Here is a 25,647-nt window from a genome sequence, read left to right as displayed (position 1 = left end):
AACAAACGAACAACAACAACAACAAAAACCCACGTGTAAATGTTTATAGTAGCCTTATGTATCAGAGAGAAAAACAGGCAACAGCCAGATGTCCTTCTATGGGGTAACGGTTACACAAATGGTGGTGCAGCCATACCATGGAATATGACTCAGCAATAAAAAGGAGTACTTGCGAAAACTTGGTGATTCTCTAGAGAGTGATGCTGAGTGGAAAAAAAGCCAATCCCAAAAGGTTGCATACTGAACGATTCCATTTATATGATATTCTTGAAATGATAAAATTATAGAAATGAAGACTATATTAGTAAGTGGTTCCCAAGGTTAAGGAAGGGCTAGAAGTAGAAAGAAGGGGATATGGTTATAAAAGAGCAACAAGAGGGATCCTTATGATGCATCTTGATTATACCACTGTAAGTATCCTGGTTGTGATTCTGTACTATAGCTCTACAATATGTTACCACTGGAGTAAACTGGGTAAAATAGTCTTCTAAGAGATATTCATCAAACTAAACTTCCAGCTTGAGGGGGATTTGGCATACAGTTACATAAGAGTTTTTTCCTATAGTTACAAAGGTAAAGATAAAATACTTGAGAGAGTCACAATACTATTTTAAAACAATTTATCATATAGCCTGCAAGAAGTACATAATGTACATCCTGAAGCAACACTGCCAAACCAAATCGGAGCTCTCAAACGGACAAAGGACAGTGTTCACACATCCTCTAACCCCGCACACCTACTCAACTGCCTGGTTGTAGATGGCCAAAGGTCTGTGTTCAGTCATTTTAGTGTTTGAGTAGGGAGGAGTGGTACTCACATTCTGGAACTGTCTGAAAGGCACAAACTGGACAATATCTCTGATGGCCACTTCGCCCGATGGGGAGCGGAGACTTCCACCATCACCATCCAGAAACTCCATGGCGCTAAAGTCAGCACCTCCAACTCCAACAATTATGATGGACATAGGCAGCCTGGAGGCATTAACTATAGCTTGTCTGGTTTCATCAAGGTCTGTGATCACACCATCAGTAATAATCAAAAGCACAAAATATTGCTGCCAGAAAAAGAAAACATGTCCCCTGAGCAAGTCAAGCAATGGCTAATGGCATCTCTGGCTTGATGTGTCATCAAGTCTTTCTTATTCATTTTCCTTGCCAGTCTCTACCCTAGCTACCACCACATAAAATATTCTAAGTTTCTCTGATGACAAGGAAATTGACTCTTACAAAAACTGCAGGTTTATTAAAAGTGCAGCAGACCACAAAATAGGGTTGGCAAAATATATGGAAGCAAGACATCTAAATGTCAAAGATTAACCTTTCAGTAAGGCTAGGAATAAACAGTTTAACTCAAGTATTAAATATGTCAAAGTATCTATCAAGGAGGCAAGTGGAAACTTCATTCTCAGAAGATCAAATAAATACAAAAATTATTAGAATTAGAACATTAGAATACAAAAATTTTAGAAACTAAAACACACAAAAAAAACAGATATGGTTTAAGTGATGAAATCATCCCCCAGATTGTGTCACCTAAGATGAAACTTTTCAGAGAACAGTAAAATGTTACATCAAATAGTGACTCCATCTTTTGGGCCATTTAAGTCTAGAATAGGAATAAGATTTACAATATTAGTTAACATATGTTGAGTGTTTACTCTGACCCAGGCATTGTGCACTTTATATGAATTATCCAACCTTTTCAACAACAGTATGAGGTAGTTTCCCCTAACTTATTTCTGAATATGCTGAAGCTAAGAGAAATTTGGTATCCATGGTCCAATAGGTAATGGCTAGCTCATTCAAATATCTTTGGTACAATAAGAAATCTTGCAACAGCATCTGATGTGGTAAGTTTCCTTAAGCCTTAATTTGTTATGTCTACTTCAAAAAGGTAGATGATAGGCATTTTTTTTTGGTAGAACCTATCTAAGAAAGTTAATTCCAAGGATAAAAGACTCATGAATGCCAAGTGTTGTTTTGTTGTTGTCTTATTTTTAACAATCACTAGTATAATAACAACAAAAGTTACTCCCAAACCAAGAATGACTGTGTTATTGTATCTTGCCCTGACATTGTATTATGACAAACCAAAAAAACAGAAAAATGGCACCAGGAGCTGCTACCAATCCACATTCTTCCAATTCCCTGGCCATAGAGCACTTACAGAAGCTGTCTGCTGCTGTGTGGCTGCAGCAGCAAACCTGGCCACGTGATTTATGATTGGAGAAAAATTAGTTGGTCCATAGAGTTTTATCTGAGGAAGACAAGACCGATACGCCTCTACAATGCCTTGGATTCCTAGAACAAACAAATAAACAAAAAACAGTATTAAAAATTCTCAAGCACAGTGTGTTCATTCACAATACTGGCTAATTTGATTATATGTATCAACATACAGTGCTTTAAACAGTCAAAAGTTCTATAAGCAGCAGTTCCTCTAAGCTATGTATTATATAACTCCATAGGTATGATCCCTTACAAAAACCTATAAGCTCTGTCCTCCCCCAGTAGAAGGGATTTACTTTCAACTCAGTCAAATTACTCATTAGTCTATGGTAGGACTGTTACATTTGTGCTTAATTTTAATACATGTTGGGAATGTGGCTCTGACAGAAAACCATGAAAAAGGTTCCACATCACACAACTGATGATAAAAGGTAAGAAAGGGTTATTAATAAAATGAGAAATCATTTGCATATGTGGCCAGAGGTTCTACAAAAATACCAGATGGCGATAAACCTAATATTAATTCTAGTTAATTAACTGATACAAGTGTTTATTCAATGTATCACGGACTGCATTAGTTCCAAATATTCACTTCCAGGTTATTTATCCATTTTGCTGCAGAAGCACTGATGTGTTTGTTTAGGTGTACTATCCCTAGACCTGCTGGTGCATTTTATAATAGCAAGTTGGACAGGACCATTTGATTAGCTTTGACCAATGCATTGTGACACCCATGCCTAAGCAGATGTCTTAAGAACTACTGCCTGTTTTTTCCATCTCTCTTGCTCCTTTCCTCTGCCATAGGAGCAGCACATCCCAGATAAGGCTGTTCCTTCAGCCTGAGTCCCAATATAAGAAACACGGAGAGAACTACAGCCTAGCTGCATGTAAAATAAGCAAGAAATAAACTGTTGTCATTAAAGCCACTGAGATTTAGAGATTGTTTATTACAACAGCACAACCCAGTGAAAGTTGACTGACATTGCTGGTCAAAGCACTGCTGATGAAACTTGTATCCCACACAAGCACCTGTTGAATCTGCCCTTAATATCACAGCATTTAAGATGCAGATAGGATAACAGAAATCCTAAAGAATTTCCAACAATACTTGCTGAGATCATCACAGATACTTGCTACAAAAAAAAAAACAACAATGTAAATCAAAACAGGTCTCTTGCTTTTAAAATGTCTAATAGAACACAGATCAACAAAAATGAGAAGCATATACAGTCATGTGTCACTTACCAATGGGGATAAATTCTGAGAAATGTGTCGTTAGTTAATTAACGTGTGAACATCATAGAGTATACTTACACAAACCTAGATGGTATAGCCTATTACTCCTAGGTTAAAAACCTGCACTGCATATTGCTATGCTGAATAATGTAGGCAATTATAGCAACTGTACCTTTTCTATGTCTTTACAGTAAAAATAAAATACTAAAATCTTATGGGCCTACTGTCATATATGTGGTCTGTCCTTGACTAAAATGTCATTTTTAGTGCATGACCATACTTGGCTTGAAAGCTTCAGGAAATCAACTCTCTTCTCTTAAAATGTAAGAGTTCCAATAAACTCCTCTTAGTTTCTTTGAACTTAGCAACATGTAGTCTTAAGAAAAACCTTTGAGAACATAACTAATTCATATGCAGGGGTGATTTTACATGCATAAGGTCCATGTAGCTAGTAGTCAGTCCAGTAGTAACAAAGGTATAAATAATTCATTTAGGGCTGGGCACGGTGGCTCATGCCTATAATCTCAGCACGTCGGGAGGCAGAGGCAAGTAGATCACATGAGGTCAGCAGTTCTAGACCAGCCTGCCCAACATGGTGAAACCCCGTCTCTACTAAAAATACAAAAATTAGCCGAGCGTGGTGGCAGGCGCCTGTAATCCCAGCTACTTGGTGGAGGGGGCCACGGCAGGAGAATTGCTTGAACCCGGGAGGCGGAGGTTGCAGTGAGCCGAGATTGTGCCATTGCACTCCAGCCTGGGGGACAAGAGCAAGACTTCGTCTCAAAAAAAAAAAAAAAAAAATAATAATAATAATAATAATTTCTTCACAAATATCAAGAGCCTTCAATTCCTTAATTAAAATTGAATTATGCCAAAACCCTTTCTATGCATCAAAGTAAGAAGTTATTTCTAAGACATATTATTTCTAAGGCAACTAGATTCAATGATTAGTTAGGAAAAGGGGATTAAACTTCCTTGCCTTAAAATAAGGCTCTGAGCTTTTTTGCTGTATAGTATCTCCTTTGTTTAAAACCAAACTGATGCTTTTTCCAGAGTGTAAACCACTTAGTGAACAGCCCAAGGATGGGCTTACATTACTCACAGAGTGACTGAACTTCTAAAATGAATTATCATATATGTCATCCATATTCATTTACAATAAATGAAAGCTAATTACAACAAATTCTAAAGATTATTCCACTTTCATTATAAACATAAAGCACATTTCTTAAAAAGAATAACATTCCCAGTTTCAAATGGCTAGGGAATAAAAGAGGTCACAACCAGTCACTGAAAGTGCCTCAAAGAACACTGAATTAGTATGGAAAAAGTGTCCTGGGGAAAAGAACAAAACCATATTGCAAACTGCCCCCACAAAAATTGTTCACGCTCTTCCACCTTATGAATATTGTTTAGAAAGAAAAGGAAAAAACATTTTCTTCTGTTAGAAAGCTATACATTTGTAATTGTCAAAAGGACCCTTTGCAGAAAATTAGAGTATTGTCTAGAATTTTAAATTATGCCTCTGCTCCCACACCTACCTTGCCTTCTCCAAACTCTTTAGTCTCATATATAATTTAGTGGAAGAGCTGGCATTTCTGGTTGATTGCTCAATGTGGTAAAAAAAAGCAGCAGCACTTGGATACTTGAGGTATAAGTAAAAAAGTAAAACGTGGCTGGGCATGGTGGCTCATGCGTCTAATCCCAGTACTTTGGGAGGCCAAGGCAGAAGGCAGGAAGATAGCTTCAGGTCAAGAGTTCAATACCAGCCTGGCCAACATAGCGAGACCTTGTCTCTATTTTTTTAAATCAATAAAAGAAAAAAGTGAAATGAAAGACAAATATCTGCCTCCTGCTGTCTACACAGAGGAAAGCTGCTATAGAAGCTCAATTCTTTGTTCCTTTTGCCCATCCCAGCTACTTACAGAATACTGTGTGAGCAACAAGTATTAGATGCTGGATACTTTTCTCTTCATAGAGAGTGACTACTACTCTGAAAAATGCTTCAAAAGATCTGTATATTAAATTACTCATTTTATTGAAGATTTGTTTTTAAATAAATTTATATGTGAAAATACTTTAAATATATGATATTTTTACTGATCTACTCCAAAGATTGAGAATGTTTTTGTCCTATTAAAGTTCTTAAGGTAGGAGGATTTAGCTTACCACCTTCATCATCATAATACTGATTTGCCCCATAATTACCATTACCACCCTAACCACCAACCTGGTGCAATTCTTCTACCTTATACAACAGAAAGTTAAATGTGTAAGAAAATGAAACCTAGAGATGAAATTTGAGTAATTTTAATCACAAGAAAAAAAACAAAGAACAAAGAACAAAACAACAAAGACTAGTGAGCCTTTCCATTTGAAGTCTTCATGTTTATTTTTTAACTTACCATTGCAGTAGGGATTGGATGGGTTGAAGTTCATTGGAAATTCATGTGATACCTGTCAAAGATGGACAAAGGACTGATGAGGGCTGGGCTGCTTTTCTAGGAGGCAAAGCTTTAAAATGAGATTTCCTCTTACCTGCCACTGAGGAGGTATCTGAGCTCCAAAACCAAAAGCTGGAAACATCTTATCACTAAAAGGAAAAAAATATTTAATATAATACTGTTTTTTCCAAAATAAAAAGAGCTTTATCTTTGCTCACAATAAAATCAATATGAGCTCATTTCAAAAACAATTTTTCAAAATCTTAGAAAAGTATGAAGATAAAACAAAGATTACCTATATTAACTGCCAAAGAGAATCAATGTTAATATTTGACAACTCTCATCCTAAATATTTTTCTGTGCACTGAGGAGGAAAAATGTTTCTCTCTATAGATTTTGTAGAAATGGAGTTTACATGCATGTTTTATAACCTACTCTGTTCTACTTAAATCTTATGTATCATTTCAATGATCAAATGAGTAAATAAATACATGAAGCCCTGAAAACCACAATTCTTTTTTTACTAATTGATAGCAAACTCATTTGGTAGCAAAACCTGACCTCAGATGATCAGAGGTTATTGGTTGCTTTTATTTATGCCACTTAATACAAACATTCATACACTAGGGAGACGGACAGTGGACCGAATATATAACATCATGTGAATAGCCACTGAGTATCCCACAAAATGGATATCCTCCCCCAGATGTCTGATAGCCAATGTTCTGCCATTATAAAACACCATAATGAACATAATTTTTCTAAGAGGAATATTCCTTTCATATTTATTCTTAACAGTTAGTTTTGCACTGAAGATAGAGCCTATGCCATGTCAGAAATATTTCTCCCAGGCTGCGGTGGGAGGATCACTTGGGTCCAGGAAGTGGAGGCTGCAGGGAACCGTGACTGCACCACTGTACTCCAGCCTGGGTGACAGAGCGAGTCCTTCTCTCAAAAGAATGAAAGATATATTTTTCCCCAGTTTGTAGTCTGTCTTCAACTTTGTTTAAAGCATCTTTCTTTTCATAATTTTTAATATAATGAATGTGAACACAAAAAAGTTTCATGATTTTTGCCTTTGCTCTCTTGCTTAAAGGTTTTCCTCATTACAAGATTATAAACAATTCACATATACTTTCTTCTAAAACTTCAAAGTTTGCTTTTGATATTAAACCTCTAATTCGTCTGGAAAGTGTTTTGAAGTAGGATATGAAGCAGGAATTGCTGCTCTCCGGCAAGATCCATTCTCTCCTTTAATAACAGAACACCTGAGCTAGAGACTGCTCTTCCTAGCTTCTCTGGGCTGGATGTGATCAGGTGGCTGGGATCTAGAGATGGAGATGTGAGTAGAAGTGATTTGCCAGCCACTTCTGAATCACGCCCCTAAAAGGGAATGCACATTCACTCCCTGGTCCCTTTCTTCTCTTCCCCTTGGCTGGAGAAGATGAGAACCAGAGCTATGGACCCCCAGAGGGAAGCTGTGAATTGAGAATAGCAGAACTCCCCTATCAGTTCTTAACTATTATACTTACCCCTAGCAACATGAAGTGAAATAAACCTCTATTTTGTCAAAGCCACTTTTTTTTGGGTGTCTATTTCAGCAGTCTGGTCTGTACTCTAATTTATACAGAATAATATCCTAAAACATGCAAGTATGAGTCAGGGATCCAAATTCAATTCTTGTCCAGTTTGACAGCTTTTACAATCCTCTCCCCTAAATTCACGCATGGGTCTATTTCTGTACTGTTTGTTTGGTTCCACTGGTCATGCCCTAATTCCATACTCTTAATTAAGATAATTGCAATAATACTTTTAATACCTGCTATGAGAAATTATTAATTTTTTAATACTATGTTATATTTGACCACCTTTCTAAGCTCTCACTACTGTCTAATAAAGTAACTTTCTATATATGTTAAATATATTTAATGATTTTTACCTTAAAACTTACTAGCCTGAAATTGGAATTGCCACCTTACTTTAGATTTCTTTGCATTTGCCTAAAAATTTCACCTCTTTAAATGCTACAGATTAATGAAAAGCCCCATCAATATGTAAATAAAATAATAATAGACAAAAGCAAGTGAAATTTTATTCTGTACTCTTAATGCATCCAGGAAAAACACTACTAATGCAGATGTTTCCCCTATTGTTTAGTAAACCCTCAATAGGACCTATTTAAATCTTTTCAAAACCTAACCATTGATAACCATTCAGGATATTTCACAGCAATTAGATCTAGTTATCCTTCAGCACTTGTTAAAAGTCACCATTAAAAAAATAATTTGGCATCTGCCAAGAAGATAGATATGTTAAGAAATAGTTTTTATTTGTATTTATAAAACATGTCATCTGGGCTTCAATCACTCATACAACTTATGCCTAATGAGTAAGCCCCAAGGAAACCAGACTAAAGAAACAAGAGCCTTGCTGACATCAGTCAGGAAGTAAATAGCAAACTATATGTAATATAAAGCAAAGTACATGCAATATATGATAACTAATCACAGCAAGATATTAGAGATCTAAGGTAAACAGCAAGATTGCCACAAAGAGAAAAATAGAAGAAGATAAGACGGGGGGATTTTAAAGCATCATCATCCTACCACCTATATCAGAGTGCTAGCCGATGAAACAAACTACGCTTTCTGGGGAATTGTGAAAACATGTATTTTAGTTTTTCCAAAGTCATACTCACGCATCATAATCTTGAATGACCAGTCCCACAGACCAGAGAGCAGTCAAATACTCATTAACGCCATTGGGGCTGATGTAATGAAGGGAGTCTGGAGACCTTGGGTCACCATTGGAGCCAGTGAAGTCCACTCCCACCTGCCAAATAACAATTGCAGCCCTTACTAAAGAGAAGGCAGGGACACCTGTGCTTGATGTCCAGGAAAGCTTCAAGAGATGGGATACAATCATGCATCCTGGCGCCTACTTCCTAACAAATGCCTACCACTATTTCCATAGACAATTAAACAAGTAAAGCCTAAATGTGAAACAACCTGATGCTTCTACTATTCTAGATGGCTTAAATAATGAATTATTATATCCATTACTTAAGCTTAAGGGTTGTCTTTTATAAGGTTGTCTCACTAATGCTTTCTAGTCCTTAAATTACTTCAGGATAACCACTGGTTTGTAGGTTTGTACACATCTGCTTTCTCTCAGGAGGAAGAGATCTCATCAACAAAACTGAGAGCTTCATGATGAGCCCAGACAACCTGCCTGAGGACTCTAAGAAGACTACGCTAAACAGATTGTGAAAATTTCATTACAAAGTCAGTTTTGCAGTGAAAGAAAATATACTGCAACATGGAGGAAAAAGCCTATGCTGAAAAATTCAGTGTGTTACTTACAGTAAAATTCAGCTGACATCCTCCCATTATATAGTCAAGGAATGTGCATTCTACTGTAATCTAAAAATAAGAGAAAACTGTTAAAATTACAACTCTCCTACTATACAAGAGAAGCAAAAAACTCTTTGGCATATATTTTTAAAAGTCTGTAAATTGAACAGGACATGATATAAACATGGAAATTACCCCTGCATTCAGGTTTAAGATACCCCTTCCCCTATGTGCCATGAATCTGTAAAATTTTGCTTCAAGATAATTATAGCAATGTTAAGATTAGAATATTAATGGCCAAAGATGAAATATACTCATTTTAAGTTTTAAGATATTAGTAATGAATCCAATATGTTGAGGGCTTTAATAAGCATAGCAGTCAACATTTTAAAAAACAAAAACTCCACTCCACTTGTTCACCCTAAAAAATCTTGGCTTTTCCCCTCTACTCATAACATTTTATATTGAAACTATGAAGAGGATAAATGCATTGGGTAAGGTCATTTCCACTAAAGAGCTGAGAAAATACTATGATGCTTTATATTTCCTAAGATAACGAAAAACTTATCCTTGTCCTTTGCAAATAAGTTGTCAAACCCTAGAAACAGGTTACTTGATTTTTTTGTTCTTCCCTACTTGATTCTTTTTGCTAAAGGTGACCAGATGCTCATGTGATTTTCAACTGCCTGAAATTCAAGTATTTGTTTAATATAAACATACTAACAGGAGAACTTGAAATATAATCTCATTATATTATAAGTAGCCAAGGCTTGGGTCGGGTGCGGTGGCTCACGCCTGTAATCCCAGCACTTTGGGAGGCCAAGGTGGGTGGATCACAAGGTCAGGAGTTCAAGACCAGCCTGGCCAACATGGTGAAACCCCGTCACCACTAAAAATACAAAAATTAGCCAGGTGTAGTGGTGGGTGCCTATAATCTCAACTACCTGGGAGGCTGAGGCAGAGAATTTCTTGAACCTGGGAGGCAGAGGTTGCAGTGAGCCGAGCTCACGCCACTGCACTCCAGCCTGGGCAACAGAGTGAGGCTCCAGCTCAAAAAGAATAAATAAATAAATAAAAATAAATAGCCAAGGCCAACGGACCTCACACTGTTTCACACTGATAACACCTGAATTCTTGTAGCTTTTTTTCTTTTGCCTTTTTTTCTCATTTATGCATTCAAATTCAACCTGTAGGAAGAGAAGACAAAAATGTTACTTTTTATTAGCAATATTAGAAATGCCAATGTGACTTTAAATGAATGACTTTTTTTCCTTTAGAATCAAACTACCTACTGATGTAGGTCTGTTACAAAATATAACTCTGAAACAATTACATAATATGTTAAGTATGTGGAATATTTATCAGGTAAATTTCCAACAATTAAGGCACTCCTAAAATTGCATACCTTTCAAAATAGTTCTCCCAAATAAATTTTACCTCCGCAGGTAATTTCCTTGCAAATGTTCCAAGGCATAATCTTTTCTCTTTGCTGCATATTTTACCATAGAGTTGGGCTCTATGGTATAATATGGTATAATAAAGGAAATAAAATATTACCCCTAGCTGTTACCAACATAAAGAACGAAAATATGCTGCAAAGAAAAGAAAAAAAAATAACATCATAAAACAAATATATGAAGCCCAGCTCTATGGTAAAATATGCATCAAAGATCTTCTCTTTCCACTGGGAATACATGTTAAAAATTGATCTAACACCTCCTCTTGTTTATATTTCCTTCCCCCAAAAGAATGATCTTCCTTCCCCCTCCTATCCCCCTATCCATCTTTAGGGCTTGGCTCAAGCTGTTCTCCTCTGTAACTTCCACTACTACTCTAGTATTCTCTGATCTCTATCTACCTCTTTAAATTTCTACAACTATATGAAATTTAGTTAAATACTCTGTGTTATTTTCAAGTGTCTCATTTAATTTTTTCTTCACAGTGACATTATAATCACCTCCAAGTTATACCTTCAAATTCTCACTGTCTTGCCTAATAATAATATAAGAGATATTCAATAAATGCTTGATAAGTCACCTCTTCTGGTTAACACAAAGCCACTTATGTACTTCAGACAGTCACTACTAGTTTTCCAAGAATCAAACACTAAAAAATACACGTGGTATAATACAATGATGTAAAACAAAATTATGTTAAACAAATTCTTTGATGGTTCAGGATCTTGCTGGAGTCTCAGTCACAATCATAAGTATTAATTATTGAGTATTAGGAATTAAAGAAAGGAAAAACAATAAAAAATTATTGTATATTAGAGCTATAGAAATCCCACAAACCGAATTCTCATTGAAAAAGCGCTAGATTACTTCACTTATTCATTTATACCTTCAGGCTCAATAAGTGCTCTTTGGTCCTGCTGAAGCCTGTGCTTAATGACTCTCAGGTCTGCCCCCAGCTTTCAGTATTTCATAGTCTTGAGAGGGGCAGGGTCATTCTTCTACAGCACTAGATAAGCACACTGGGGCCAACTGCCCTGCATTGGTTGCTGGATGGAACTGCTGGCCACGGAAACCAATGCCTACTTTTAAAGCTGATATTGCTCTGCCTCTTCTCTCTGTAAGTAAAGTGTGGTTCCCTCTAGTGCTTGCCTGCATTGTGTTTGCCTTGACTCCAATACCACGATACAATAGGCAAAAGGATTGGACTTCTATTCCTAATGACTGACACTGTGATCATCTTTGCTGTCCTCCATGTAGTTGGAGTCCTCATCTGGCATTAGTAACTGTTACGTGGTGTTCTGCTCAATAAAATTCATACCCCAAGTATGAATTGTGGATTATGTGATTACTAAACATTTTGGAGCATTATGCAATATAGACTAAAAGCACAGTAAACCGTTTGATGCTACGGGAAAAAAATGAAATACAGTAATAAATACACAGCCAAACTATAAAGTATATGCAAATGCAAGGATGTAACTTACAGGTGAGCTTCTGGAGGCTTCTTTCAGTTTTGTCATGGTGGTTTGAAATGTTCCAATGAGATCATGTGACCCATCATTGTCATAATCATAACACTCCACCTGAAATTAAATATAATAAAAATCAATATAGTTTTATTTAAAAGTATTGGCTGCAATAAATATAATCTATCATGAAGTGCCCTTTTAATTAAAGTAAATGAAAATGTGTAATATGCAGTCCCTACTTGGGACAGTAGGAATTAACACCCTAGAGAAGCAATATTGAAACACTTTCAAACCCCAGCTATCCCCGGAATGGGGATCTAAAACAGATTACAGGCAGATGAAAAACACAAATACTGTTTCAATTCCACATTAAGCAGTTTCCAGCTCCTCTATCATGCCTTCTGTAAGTGCTGATAAAGGGCAAAATGGAGTTATACCTTCTTTCTCATCCACTTCTTTGCCTTATTACTATGCAATGGCTAAAAGCCATTATCTGGAGAAAGAAAGGAAGTCAACATTCTAGAAAGCTAAAATTTATATAATTAAATCCTAGATAATTTAGAATTATGAAAAATATATTTCATTAGTTGCAATCTGGTGAGGTTGGCTTGTATTATAAGTTAGATATGATGAAGCCAGATTTGCATCATTGTGAAGATCACAACTCTTACAATGAAAAGAACAATTCCAGGCTAAGAGTACTTAGTCCACTGAGGAAGTATCTGCACCGGGTATATTTACTCTATTTCCATGTGAGACAGGGTGAGTTCTAGTCTTAGATCTGGCTCTGATTAAATGCTTTCTCTCTCTGAAAGGAGAGAGAAGAGAGGTGAGAGTATTTGAGTTGCACGTAATTTCGTGACAGGTTGACAGAGCAGTCAAAGAGTAAATATTCACCAGAATACTAGAATATTCTTTGCAATGGGAAAAATTAGGTGGCATGAACTATTAGCAAGCAGAAGTATTCAAGGGAAGCTGAAAATTGACCGTGATTGTGAACATTTAACACCAATGTTTTTATAGTATTTCATTTCAAAACAGATTATTTCATTTCTGCAAACATTTATTATGTACACTGTGCATATTCTCTAGTCTTGTGAGGTAGACAGAGTTGGAATCCTGTTACTATGATGCCCATTTTGCAGAATTAAGACTTGGAAGAATTAAATAAAAAGTCTTAGAAGACGGTATGCCTTGTGTGGTAACCAACACAGGTAAAGTAATGCGGTGCTAAGGACACTTTGAAATCCTAGAGCCTGTAATTTAAAATAAAAACTTGTAACTAAGAGGCAATTTGCATTTACCATCAGCCAACAGAGAGCTTTATCTTGCTAATATCCTTCTCAAACTTGGATTAACTGTCAAGCTAAAATGCTCAGGATTTTTTATGTTTACTTGGCAAAGTGACTATTTTTCCCCTCAGTTCTATGAAATGAATGCTTATCATAACTGGAAGTCTTTCATTCCCTACTTATATTTTCATTATTCTTCAGGAAGACTACAAATCAATCAATCAAAACAGTCAAGACCGAGAATTTCAATTTTGAGTAACAGAAAGGGATTTTATTTTTTTAAGAAAATGCTTTGCAGGCATTTTGGCCACTGACCAAGTCTGACAGTTTGACTCTTGCCCTACTCAGTATCCAATTTTTAAATCAAAAACCTTTTATATGACTCTTTAATGTGCCAAGGGAAAAGAAATTTAATAATTTCCATAATTTTTAGAGGAAGTAGTATTTAGATAAGGTAGAAAACAAACTTAATATTTTAATAAGTTCATGGTTTTTAAACAGACATTTTTCAATTATGGAAAACGGAACTTGACATTTTAGATTTGCAATCAGGGAACACCGATTTATATCTAAGACAAGATTAAGCTTTGACAAGGCCAAGATTTTATTTGAGTAAAGATTATGAAGGGCTAAAACTGTTCATATGTTTAGACTATTCATACGCTAAAATTTCAGGAAATGTAAATAATATTTTTAAACTAAAAGTTTTGATTACTCACTATAATAAATATATAGAAAAAGCTCCCTCTTGTCCCCTTGAAGGCAGACATGATATTTATAATGCTGGCATATGTCCAGATATGGTTTGAGGTAAGACGATTTGTGTCATTTAATTTCTCTCTTTTCAAGAATTCAAAGACCAGTACTATTGGCTTTTTAAACAATGGTAGGCATAACAATATATGCATATATACATATGCATATGTATATGCAAGTATATAATATATACATGTATTCATATACATTTAATGGATAATTTACATATACACATGCATATATAGTATACATAATAAACATATGTGTAATAAATAAGTGTATACATATATACACATGGGCATATGTATATATGAAAGAGAATGCACACACCACACAATACTACATTCAGTAAGGCATTCCCATTTTAGGCAAAGTGGCAGCATGCATGATTATTTTTCGTATTCACTTGATCTTAATGAAAATAATACATGCTAGAATGATCACACACCACAGCAAAGAAACTACTGAGCATTCTGACTCTATTCTTTTCTCTATAACTCTTTACTATCCCTATAAGCAATTTTCAAACAATAAGAGAATCACAAATGTATGACTTTCTGATATTGCAAAGAAATGCAGAACTAAATGAAATAAAGTCAGTGATGACGTAGCAAACCAAGTTGTGTATAGTTAAAAACAAACCAAGAAACTTTTAAGAATGGAAGACATTCATCAGAGAAAGCTCAGAAAATCAGTTTACTTACTATAATAAAATAGCCCTGTAAGCATGCCACTGTGAGCAAAAAAGTTTAAAAAACATGGTTTTGTTGTTAACATATCATTACACACAATCAAACAGTTATGGCTTAGACATTTTTCCCCAGATTTACCTGCCTTCTGACATCTAATGATGTTTACTATTTTTAATATGAAAAGCAAAAGTGTGGATTTGGCATAATGATAAAAAATAATTTTTATAGCTAGTTTTCAACTATTTATTTTGGACCTGGATTTTCACTACTGTTTCAAATACCTTACAAATCATACTTAGATTGATTTTTAAAGTTCTTTACAAACTGGAAGCAATTTTTTATGGATCTCAGAAATGAAGCAGTTTTTTTTTGTTTGTTTGTGTTAAGACATGATCTCGCTCCGTCACCCAGGCTGGAGTGCAGTGTGAAGCAATCTTGGCTTACTGAGACCTCCTCCTCCCAGGGTCAAAGGATCCTCCCACCTAAGCCTCCCAAGTAGCTGGGACCACAGGTGTGTGCCACCATACCCAGCTAATTTTTGTATTTTCTGTAGAGACAGTATTTTGCCATGTTGCCCAGGCTGGTCTCAAACTCCTGAGCCCAGGCAATTCGCCCGCCTCAGCCTCCCAAAGTGCTGGGATTACAGGCCTGAGCCACCACGCCCCGGAAAAATGAAGCAGTTTTTCAGTAACAATGGCACCTCTACAAAATTTTTATAAAACCTTCACTTCCGCTAATTTAATTTTTGCTTTTCTGGAAGGTAGAAATTCTTAACTCTATTATAAATGTGAAGAATCCAGGTGAAGCTTCCTACTAATAAGCAAAATAAATAAATAAGTAAATGTGAAGAAGTGTGGTTACCTGCCCAAGATCCCTCAGCCAGTTAAAGGACTAAGTCAAAACCTGAACTGTGGTCTGACTCCAAATCTTATACTTATTTCTCATTATCTTGCCTGGTTTTACCATATTGGTTATCAAAAAAAGAGAAAAACAAACCAAAAAATCCCTTTGATCGACTGATGTCTGAACATAAAAAAGACCTCTATCTGTAATCATGTAAAGTTAATAATTCTAGTACAAAAGTTTCTTTTATGTATATGTATGTATATATTTTTCATTCTCAACACCACTCCATGAGTTTTCTTTTATTTATATTTTTACTCTTTTTTTAAATAAATGCCTATGAATAAAAACATTTAAAAAATACTGAGACATCTGCTATTTGCTGTTCATACTCCACTTCCCTGATACTCTAAAACTAAAGCCTTCTAAAAGCTTTCAATTAATTACTTATCTCATTCTGAAAATAAGGAAGAAAAATGCCATCAATACTCCCCTCCCTTGCTAAGGGCAGAAGCAAGCTCTGAATTCTTAGGGTAACATCTGCTTCTATCTGCAACAGATATACCAAAGGCAAATAATGTAGTTTGAGGTTCCTATTAGCAGAGCAGAGGAATCTTATTAAAAGGAAAAAAATATTAAACTGGACATTTTATTTTTAAAAATACAGAATAAAATAGAAATGACACTGTTTGACTAAATATTAGGTCAACAGATTAGTCAAACATGCCTAATCCTCAAAGTATGTCTCTTACCAGAAGACATTTCTATTTTAGTATTCTACACACATAAAATTTAACTCTGTAGGTGTCTTATATCATTTACTTTCTTTAAATACTATCTTATGTATTAATTTTATAAAATAGGTGAACATGGGTATATTTATGTATTTTATATATATATAATTTCAACTTACCTTAATGGTTTTGTCCATATCTCCATAACACAGGGAGTTAAGAGAGATCTTGAAAGGCCTCCAAACAGGATTCAAGTTGTTTTTAACAACCTATAAAAATGTGGTTTCAAAAAGCTGTTAGAAAAACTTCCAGTTCATTAACATTTTGTTCCTGCCCTTCCTAGGTTCTTGCTATACTCTCATCATTCATCCTACACCTCTTCATCAACTCAACTATTTCCACAAAAAGCTACCTAGAACAATATTATACAACTGTTACATGAAAAATGTAATAAATTCTCCAGTTGTGGTACATTCTGAGGAAAAGTAGAAAACTATTTGGAAAATATATCTACCTATTACAAAGAGCACTTAGAAACTGCAGAGGATGGCTGGGCGCGGTGGCTCACACCTGTAATCCCCACACTTTGGGAGGCCGAGACAGGCAGATCACCTGAGGTCAGGAGTTTGAGACCAGCCTGGCCAACATGGTGAAACCCTGTCTCTACTAAAAAAATACAAAAATTAGCTGGGTGTGGTGGTGCATGCCTACAATCCTAGCTACTCAGGAGGCTGAGGCAGGAGAATTGCTGGAACCTGGGAGGTGGAGGTTGCAGTGAGTGGAGGTCATGCCACTACATTCCAGCCTGGGTGACAGAGCAAGACGACGTCTCAAAAAAAAAAAAACTGCAGAGGATTATTGATTTTAATAGCAATGAGGGTTTCATTGCAGGGCACAGAAGATTCAAATATGAAATAAGAAAAGGTAAATATAGAATAAGAAACTTAATATGTTGGAATTGAATTGGAGAAATAAGTCCACATTTATAATTTAAAATTTTAATACCATATATACATACACAATAAGCAGATAAACACAAATATACATATTTCTTAGCTGTGTCCACTTAAAAGGCCTACAAGCAATGATATCCAGTAGCAATGAGCACATTTAGCACTCAGATGTCAGTGTCTAAATACTACTACCCTCTTGCAGGAATAGGGCTTATTAAGAGACATGGCTCATACCAGCTCTGGGACAGAAAAAGTACAAGGGAAACGGAGAACATACTCTAACTTAAGAGACTGCTTAAAGACAAATGAGGTCAAAAAGAAAAACCAAGAGCCATTTTAGGGACTAGGAGCTCTCTCTAGTCAAACTTTGAGCAGCAAAAATACAATAATGAGTTAAATACAAAGCATACACTGTTATAACAATCCATGAATTTATAATGATACTAAAAATAAAAGGAGAGAAAGAGAGAGAAGAGATGAAAGAGGAATGCCTGCTAATATAAGTAAAAAGGATGAAAGATTTTGAAAAATCACTATTTTACTACCCATAATACAATAATTGATTAGGCAAGGATCACCAATGGATGCTAAAACCACTGGTTGAAGTGCTAGAGAATAGGTAATTCATGCAGTCTCATAGTTTCATGCCACATAGCACTTATTAATTAAAAAGGGGAAAAATGAGACTTTATCATGGTGAGATCTGGTGGTCATCAGCTTAACCAAGTAGCCAAGCATGATATCATCAATGCTGGGCAGCCTGGCACCATGAGCCTCCTGAAAATGTAAAGAAAAGGAACACACATAGTGTTTTTGACAGAAATGTTTGATCTGGATCTAGTTGTGAGGAAACAGAAGAATCCAGAATGTTGGACATTCTGGTCTTGATTTTCAAGAGATTCAATGCCACCAAGGTATAAGGAAGGTAGGGAGAAGAGTCCTCTCTTGGGAATATAATAGTCAAATCCAAAATTTGAGCCTTGACTGGATTCTGAACAAAACAAAGCAAAACAAAATACACACAAAACCTGTGGGACAACTGAGGAAATCTGAAGATGAATGGTATACCAAATGATGTTACATTTAGCTATGTCAAATGTTAATTTTCTCAAGTATTATTGTATAGAATGTCTCTGTTCTTTAAACTACCTGCTGTAGCATTTATTTATTTATTTATTTTGAGGTGGAGTCTCGCTCAGTCGCCCAGGATGGAGTGCAGTGGTGCGATCTCAGCTCACTGCAACCTCTGCCTCCTGGGTTCAAGCAATTCTTGTGCCTCAGTTTCCTGAGTAGCTGGGACTGCAGGCAAGTGCTACCACACCTGGCTAATTTTTGTATTTTTAGTAGAGACAGGGTTTCACCATGTTGGCCAGGCTGGTCTCAAGCTCCTGACCTCAAGTGATCCACCCGCCTTGGCTTCCCAAAGTGCTGGGATTACAGGCATGAGCCACCACACTTGGTCTGCTGTAGCGTTTAAAGACAGGAGTTATGATGTCTGTAGCTCCATTAGGATGATTTTGCAAAAGGAAAATACATGTGTGTATAAGTGTGTGTGTGTGTGTGTGTGTGTGAGAGAGAGAGACAGAGACAGAGAGGGACAGAGATAGAGAAAGACAAAGAGAGAGCACAAGTGTGTGGGAGTGTGTGTTCATTTGGTGAATCTAGGTGAGGGGTGCAGAGGAATACATTTAGTGTTCTTTATACGGCTTAAAATTTTTCAAAATAAAAATCATAAAGTATGGTAGCACCTCCTCATTGAAAGAAAAAAATATGAACATGGTGATCTTGTGTCTCTGGCTATATGTAAGTATGAATTCAGATTGACACTTTTATAAATATAAGCTTTTTAAAATTCAGATTACGATAATTCCAAAGAACACCTCCACCCGGCTTTTCAAATTCAAATATTCACCTCTGTCCGATGAACCATTAGCCAGTTTCCATCAGATGTCTGCTTGTGGAATTCCAGGTATGGGTCTGACTTTCCAAATAGATCCTACATTTAAAACAAACAACAAAAAGCATTGTTCTCCTCTGAACCCATGAAACCATGTGTGATCATACTTTATACATGTTGGCAACCACCTGGAGTCTAAATCTATAGTATTGATAGTAAATACACATCCCATCACCTTTCTCCCTAACTTAGAAACTTACTGAAGTCTACTAGGGAGAATTACAAAAGTGCTTGTGATAAATGCTCATAATCCTGTATATCATACCCTTACTTCTCAAAAACATGACAGTTTTAAAATACAGTGGTCAAATATACCATAAAATATGTTTTTGCCTTGTTTTCACCTTTAACCATTTTCATTCACATATCACTGAGTAGTTTTATATAAATGATATCACAAACATTAGCCATATCAACTCTATGGAGACAGGGCAGTTATCAGTGAGAAAATGGATTCAGAGGGGTTAATGATTTTCCCAGGATCACATAATTAATTAATGGATCCAGGCTTTAACTTCATATCTCAGCCTTCTATGTCCAAAACTCCTTCACCAAAACCACACATTTCTTTACATACACAAATGACCAGAGGTAGATATATGGAACGCATAATAGAAACACTTCAAGGGTACAAACTACATCTTCTATTTCCTCTGTAATTCACCACAGAACTCCTATACAATGCTCAGGCACACTAAGTGCTCAAAAATACCGTTATCACCATCCTCAATACACACACATCCACACACATACAGAGAGATAAAATTCAGGGAAAATGTACGAATCACTCACAGAGGTTAAACTCAGGTGGTAAGACTACGGATGATTTTTTCTCATTTTCATGTATCTTCATTTTGAAATTTGCATACTCCTTAACATATATGACTTGTTATTTTTGAAAATGAAAGGACATTTGTTAATCCCACAGGAATATACGCAGATACATCCCTGAGCTGAAGATTTCTTTAGTCCTGAATTAACTTCAGTATTAAATTAAGAACTAAAATAAAATTATTTCTCCCTTGAACACAAAGTTTAATGTCAAGCAAATAAGATATCTGGTACAGTCAAAAATATAAACACAAAGACTGTGTTTAACCTTATCTCTAAGAAGAATCTTAAGTGAATGAAATAAAAGCAGAATATCCTTGTTATTATTTTGAAGGCTAAAAACCAATACTTGTTTGAAGTTTCATTAAGTTGCTAGTATTAGAACTAAAACAATAATTAAACTCCCTGGCTCTGATCTCCAGGATATGTTAAGTAAAAGAAGCAAACTGGAGGAAAGTGTACATCTAGTATGCTATGTTTATGCAAGGACTGGGGGTGGGGAACATAAATACAAATACATACATACACACATATATATGAACACATACACACACACGAGTACACATACACAGAAAAATCCTTAGATATTTAGGAAACAGAATGATTAAATTATAAAACACAACTTTTTAAAAATAAATATTATCTACATGGAGGAAAGTGGAAGCAAGGCAGACCAGGAGAGAAGTTAAATTTCTTAAGTACCTTGTTTTGTAGATTTTAGAGCCATGTAAATGTTTTACGTGATTATAAAACAAAATTAAATCAAAATGGTTTTTTAAAAAAGCAATCCCTAAATATCAAAAGCAAAATGAAACTAGGTCTGTGACAGCATTACCACACAAAAGAATTATTTCTTTAAATCATAAGAATGTGACTATATAACAAAAGTGGAATATACACACCTTAAAGACAAAAAGAACTTCAAAGAAAGCTCAAACTTTTCAGTAAAAATACTGTCAATAATCATATTGATATTTTTATTCTAAAACTATTAACGTTGTGTGAGACAAAACAGATAAGCAATTATGTTAATATATTTAAAAACCAAGAGAAATGAGGTATGAATATAAAATAAGTGCCTGTAATTCTATATATATTTTTTAATTATCTCTGTTGTTTTGGAGACGTCACCCAGGCTGGAGTGTAGTGGTAAGATCCCAGCTCACTGTAACCTCTCCCTCCTGGGTTCAAGCAATTCTCATGCCTCATCCTCCTGAGTAGTTGGGACTACAGGTGCACGCTACCATGACCAGCTAATTTTTGTATTTTTACTAGACACAGGGTTTCGCCATGTTGGCCAGGCTGGTCTTGAACTTCTGACCTCAAGTGTTCTACCCACCTCCCAGAGTGCTGGGATTATAGGTGTGAGCCACTGTGCCTGGCCAGTAATTCTATATTTGAATTGGAAATAGTTGTGTAATTTCATGATGTAGTTTTCCTTAAAAAAAAAAAAAAAAAAAAAAAAAAAAAGTCTTTTCTGTCTCTGTCCACTGAAAAGCCCTAGAAACCATGAATGACAATAACCCACAACAGTGAGTACTCCTAGCAGTGGACTGTGGTCTCTAAATACCAGTTCCACCAAAATAAAGTAAGGTTCCTTTTAATCTGCCAGTCTAAGGCAGAAACTAGATAAAATAAGCTTGGAACATGGCTTATTAAAGACAAAAAGAGCTTCAAAAAGAAGTTCTTTGAAGCTCTTGTCATCCCACAAAGCAAGGAAATTATCCAAAGACTCCTGGAGTTGTGCTAAATGGTCTCATGAACAAGCTTAAAGGAATTCCCTCAGGCCAAAGTTGGAATAACTTAAGTATCTATGAGAAGTAATCCACTGCAGTTACAAATATTTAAATCTATTACTTTATAGCAATTCTAAAACAGAACAAAACACACAAACATAAAAACTTCACTGGTCACATTTAGTGGATGCTAGGGAACCAACTTATAATTTTGAAAAATGGTAAATATGGGGGAAAAGTCAAACATTTTAACTTGCTTTACCTATACAAACTATACCACAAAGTAAATAAATACTTAATGTGGGGAAGTTTCTCTCTATAGAAAGATTCTTGCTAAGAAACAAAAGCAATGATAGAGTGATGATATCACTATTTTACAGATTCTTTTTCCTTCTTTTTTTGAGATGGAGCCTCACTCTGGCGCCAAGCTGGAATGCAGTGGCACGATCTCAGCTCACTGCAACCTCTGCCTCCCAGGTTCAAGTGATTCTCCTGCCTCAGCCTCCCAAGTAGCTGGGACTACTGGCGCACACCACCATGCCCAGCTAATTTTTCTATTTTTAGTAGAGATGGTGTTTCACCATGTTGGCCAGGCTGATCTCGAACTCCTGACCTCAGGTAATCCACCTGCCTCGGCCTCCCAAAGTGCTGAGATTACAGGCATGAGCCACCACACCGGGCCTACAGACTCTTAATAATAAAACCAGGTAGTTATCATCAATGATCACAAACATCCCGAAAACACACAAGTTAGTGTGAGCCTCCTGAGGGAATTACATGCCACCATTGACGAAACTGTCTTGCCAACAATTAAAAATACCAGCAGATCATACTTCTAGATTAAATTGCCAGGTTACAGAAATCAGAAAATAAAAGTAGAGAGAGAAACATGCTAAATGACACCACACGATTTAATTAGCCATATGCAGAATATGGAAAATTCTTTTTTGAAAAAAAAAAAAAGATGGAGTCTTGTAATTATAATGCACTACAGCCTTGAACTCCTGGGATCAAGCCATCTTCCTGCCTCAGTCTCCTGAGTAGCTGGGACTACAGGTGTGCATCACCTGTGCCCAACTTGAATGTGGAAACTTCTGCAGGATAAAGAAATCAGTTTTCTCCACTGAATAAATTCCACGATGGATGGAAGAATAGATACAAAGGAAGGAAGGGAGGGAAGAAAAGAAGAAAGAAGTAAAAGAAAGGAAGAAATTTATAGATTTAAAAGGACTTAAGACACACTTTAAACAATTATATTTTTTAAAGTGTCTTCAGAGATACATCAACATATTGATGGATGAAATGATATGAAGTCCGGGAGGAGAGAAAGCAGATAAGGGTAGAGATTAAATGAAATTGGCCATGAGTTATAATTGTGGAAAATGGGTGATGAGAACATGAAATTTTTTAAAAACAGTCTTCTAGTTTTGTATATATTTAAATTTTTCCACAATTAAAAAAAAAAAGTCCCCAGCCTATAGTCTAAAATGTTTTCTTTAAGTTTTCTGTTGTTGTTTTTGTTTTTACTTGAGACAGAGTCTTGCTCCATTACACAGGTGAGAATGCATGATCACTGCTCACTGTAGTTTTGACCTCCTGGGCTCAAGCAATCCTCCCACCTCACATGGGATTACAGGCACATGCCACCACACCCAGCTAATTTTTGTATTTTTTGTAGAGATGGGGTTTCGCCATGTTGCCCAGGCTGGTCTCAAACTTCTCAGCTCAAGTGATCTCCCCACCTCGGCCTCCCAAAGTGCTGGGATTACAGGCATGAGCCACCACGCCTAGCCCTAAAATGTTTTCAAACTGAATTGCAAACAATGAAGAATATTGACTAGATTATAGAATTAAGTACAAAAAGCTGGGCACAGGGGCTCACACCTGCAATCCCAACACTTTGGGAGTATGAGGTGGGAGGATTGCTTGAGCCCAGGAGTTCCAGACCAGCCTGGGCAACATAATGAGACCCTGTCTCTAAAATAGATTAGATAGATAGATAGATAGATAGATAGATAGATAGATAGATAAGATAGATAAAAGAATTATTATAATCCATGCTATATACTAAATTGTTGTGTTATTATGTACTGGTACTCATCCTTCATAAAAAAAAATTGACCTTTGAATGCAAAGAGGATAATTGACCTATAATTAATAAAGCACAGAGTTTTCACTTTTTTCCTAAAGATAATTCAACTGTATTCTTTCATGCCTTTTACAGTAACATTAATGCTTCTATTCAACTCCTCTCTTAACCTAAACAAATCCTTTGATTACATCTAGATGAAAGAGGTGAAGAGAAATGGGTTCTGCTTAAACATACAACACACGCACACACGCAAAATTTGAAAGTAACTAGTACCCTATGTGATGCTTGATGATAGAGTTCACGATATTAACTGCATTTTTATTTTCTTAAAAAAGAGGCAAAACATGACAACCTTGTTGAAATCTGCATAGTCTACCCACCTTATTATCCAGTTTTCTGGCTTCCATTTCAAACAAGACCACTCTATTATCTTTTATTTCTTCAGCTGAAATCTATGAGTAGATAAGGTAAGTGAAAGAAAATATGTTTTAGGAATTCTGATAGACACTTAAGCACTGATTTATTCTGTTATCTAATATAAAGCCTACACTAATATAAATGAATTCTAAAATGTTTCATAAGAAAATGGCATCATTAAGAAAGATCTGCCATTATTTCTTTTATGTGTGTGAAATAAAGATTTTCCCAAAATATGCCCAGGTCTGCATTAAGCAATGTCTTTTGAAATGTGGTTGCCCAAACTGGATCTTCCCTATTCAAGAGAAATGTCAAAACCCCAGAAGACTGAGAATACCCTCTACACAACACTGAAGTTCCCTAAACACTGAGAAGCATGAATAAATCATACCTAGAACACTCTATACATTGAAATTATCAGATCAATGTTTTTCATCCAATGTAATTGAAAAACTCATTCTTCTTAAAAATAAGTATCAGTCTATCATGCCCTACAACAAGGAAGCTAACTACTGATAATGTTCTCTTTCCCACAAAAGTCAACACCCCTGAACATTCTTATGCCTTTGGAAATCTAAACTATAGCAAAACAGCTGCTTAGAGAAATGAATTTGATCATCATGATAACCTTGAAACATAGCTCTCTCAGGGAACTAGCCTTACATTCTCAGAGGGAGCTAAAGTTAAAATACTATCACTCCAGGCAGCAGTTATCTGTACAGACACTGTAGAAGATAAGGTTTACAGGCTTGGCATTACATAATGGGAAATGTGAAATACAATAAAGCATATATTCATTTGCTTGAAGCCAGTAATCAGCAATGAAAAGCCCAGGTGGGAGGATTGGCAGCACATAGCAAGCACAAAAAATGATGGTAGAGTTTATAGGTTCACTGGCCATGTCAAAATATAACATCCCTCTGGAATAAAATCCACTAGGGAAGATTTCTGTCATGTTGAGAGGACTATGTTTCTCCAGTAGAGAACCAAATTGATACAGATTATTAAGCAGTTTCTCTCTCACGTAAGAATAGACACTTCCACAGAGAAGGGGTAGGTATCACCAAGGTGCACTTGACCTCTATGGGCAACTTAGAAAAACTGAAGAAAGGCATTACCACACTGCATGTTTCTCCTGGTTTGCACAATACATTTT

At 36.0% G+C, this 25,647-nt stretch overlaps 1 protein-coding gene across 12 annotated transcripts in view; it reads right to left on the bottom strand.

Moving 5' to 3' along the window:
- The window catches only part of CPNE3 (copine 3), a 46,921-nt gene that overhangs the window by 4,348 nt on the left and 16,926 nt on the right, over positions 1-25,647 (bottom strand). For all 12 annotated transcript variants that reach the window (XM_054499861.2, XM_054499866.2, XM_054499860.2 and 9 more), the window contains 11 exons: positions 24,455-24,526; positions 19,371-19,454; positions 16,685-16,774; positions 12,204-12,302; positions 10,363-10,449; positions 9,272-9,331; positions 8,608-8,741; positions 6,004-6,058; positions 5,871-5,922; positions 2,168-2,301; positions 819-1,055 (listed from right to left, as the gene is read on the bottom strand). In XM_054499861.2, the coding sequence (XP_054355836.2) occupies positions 819-1,055; positions 2,168-2,301; positions 5,871-5,922; positions 6,004-6,058; positions 8,608-8,741; positions 9,272-9,331; positions 10,363-10,449; positions 12,204-12,302; positions 16,685-16,774; positions 19,371-19,454; positions 24,455-24,526 (1,104 nt within the window). The remainder of the gene's footprint in view (positions 1-818; positions 1,056-2,167; positions 2,302-5,870; positions 5,923-6,003; positions 6,059-8,607; positions 8,742-9,271; positions 9,332-10,362; positions 10,450-12,203; positions 12,303-16,684; positions 16,775-19,370; positions 19,455-24,454; positions 24,527-25,647) is intronic.

Source organism: Pongo pygmaeus, chromosome 7, assembly GCF_028885625.2.
Source record: "Pongo pygmaeus isolate AG05252 chromosome 7, NHGRI_mPonPyg2-v2.0_pri, whole genome shotgun sequence".
Classification (NCBI taxonomy): Eukaryota; Metazoa; Chordata; class Mammalia; order Primates; family Hominidae; genus Pongo; species Pongo pygmaeus.
The sequence above is the reverse complement of the archived record's forward strand: the minus strand, read 5'-3'. Positions and strand labels throughout refer to the sequence as shown.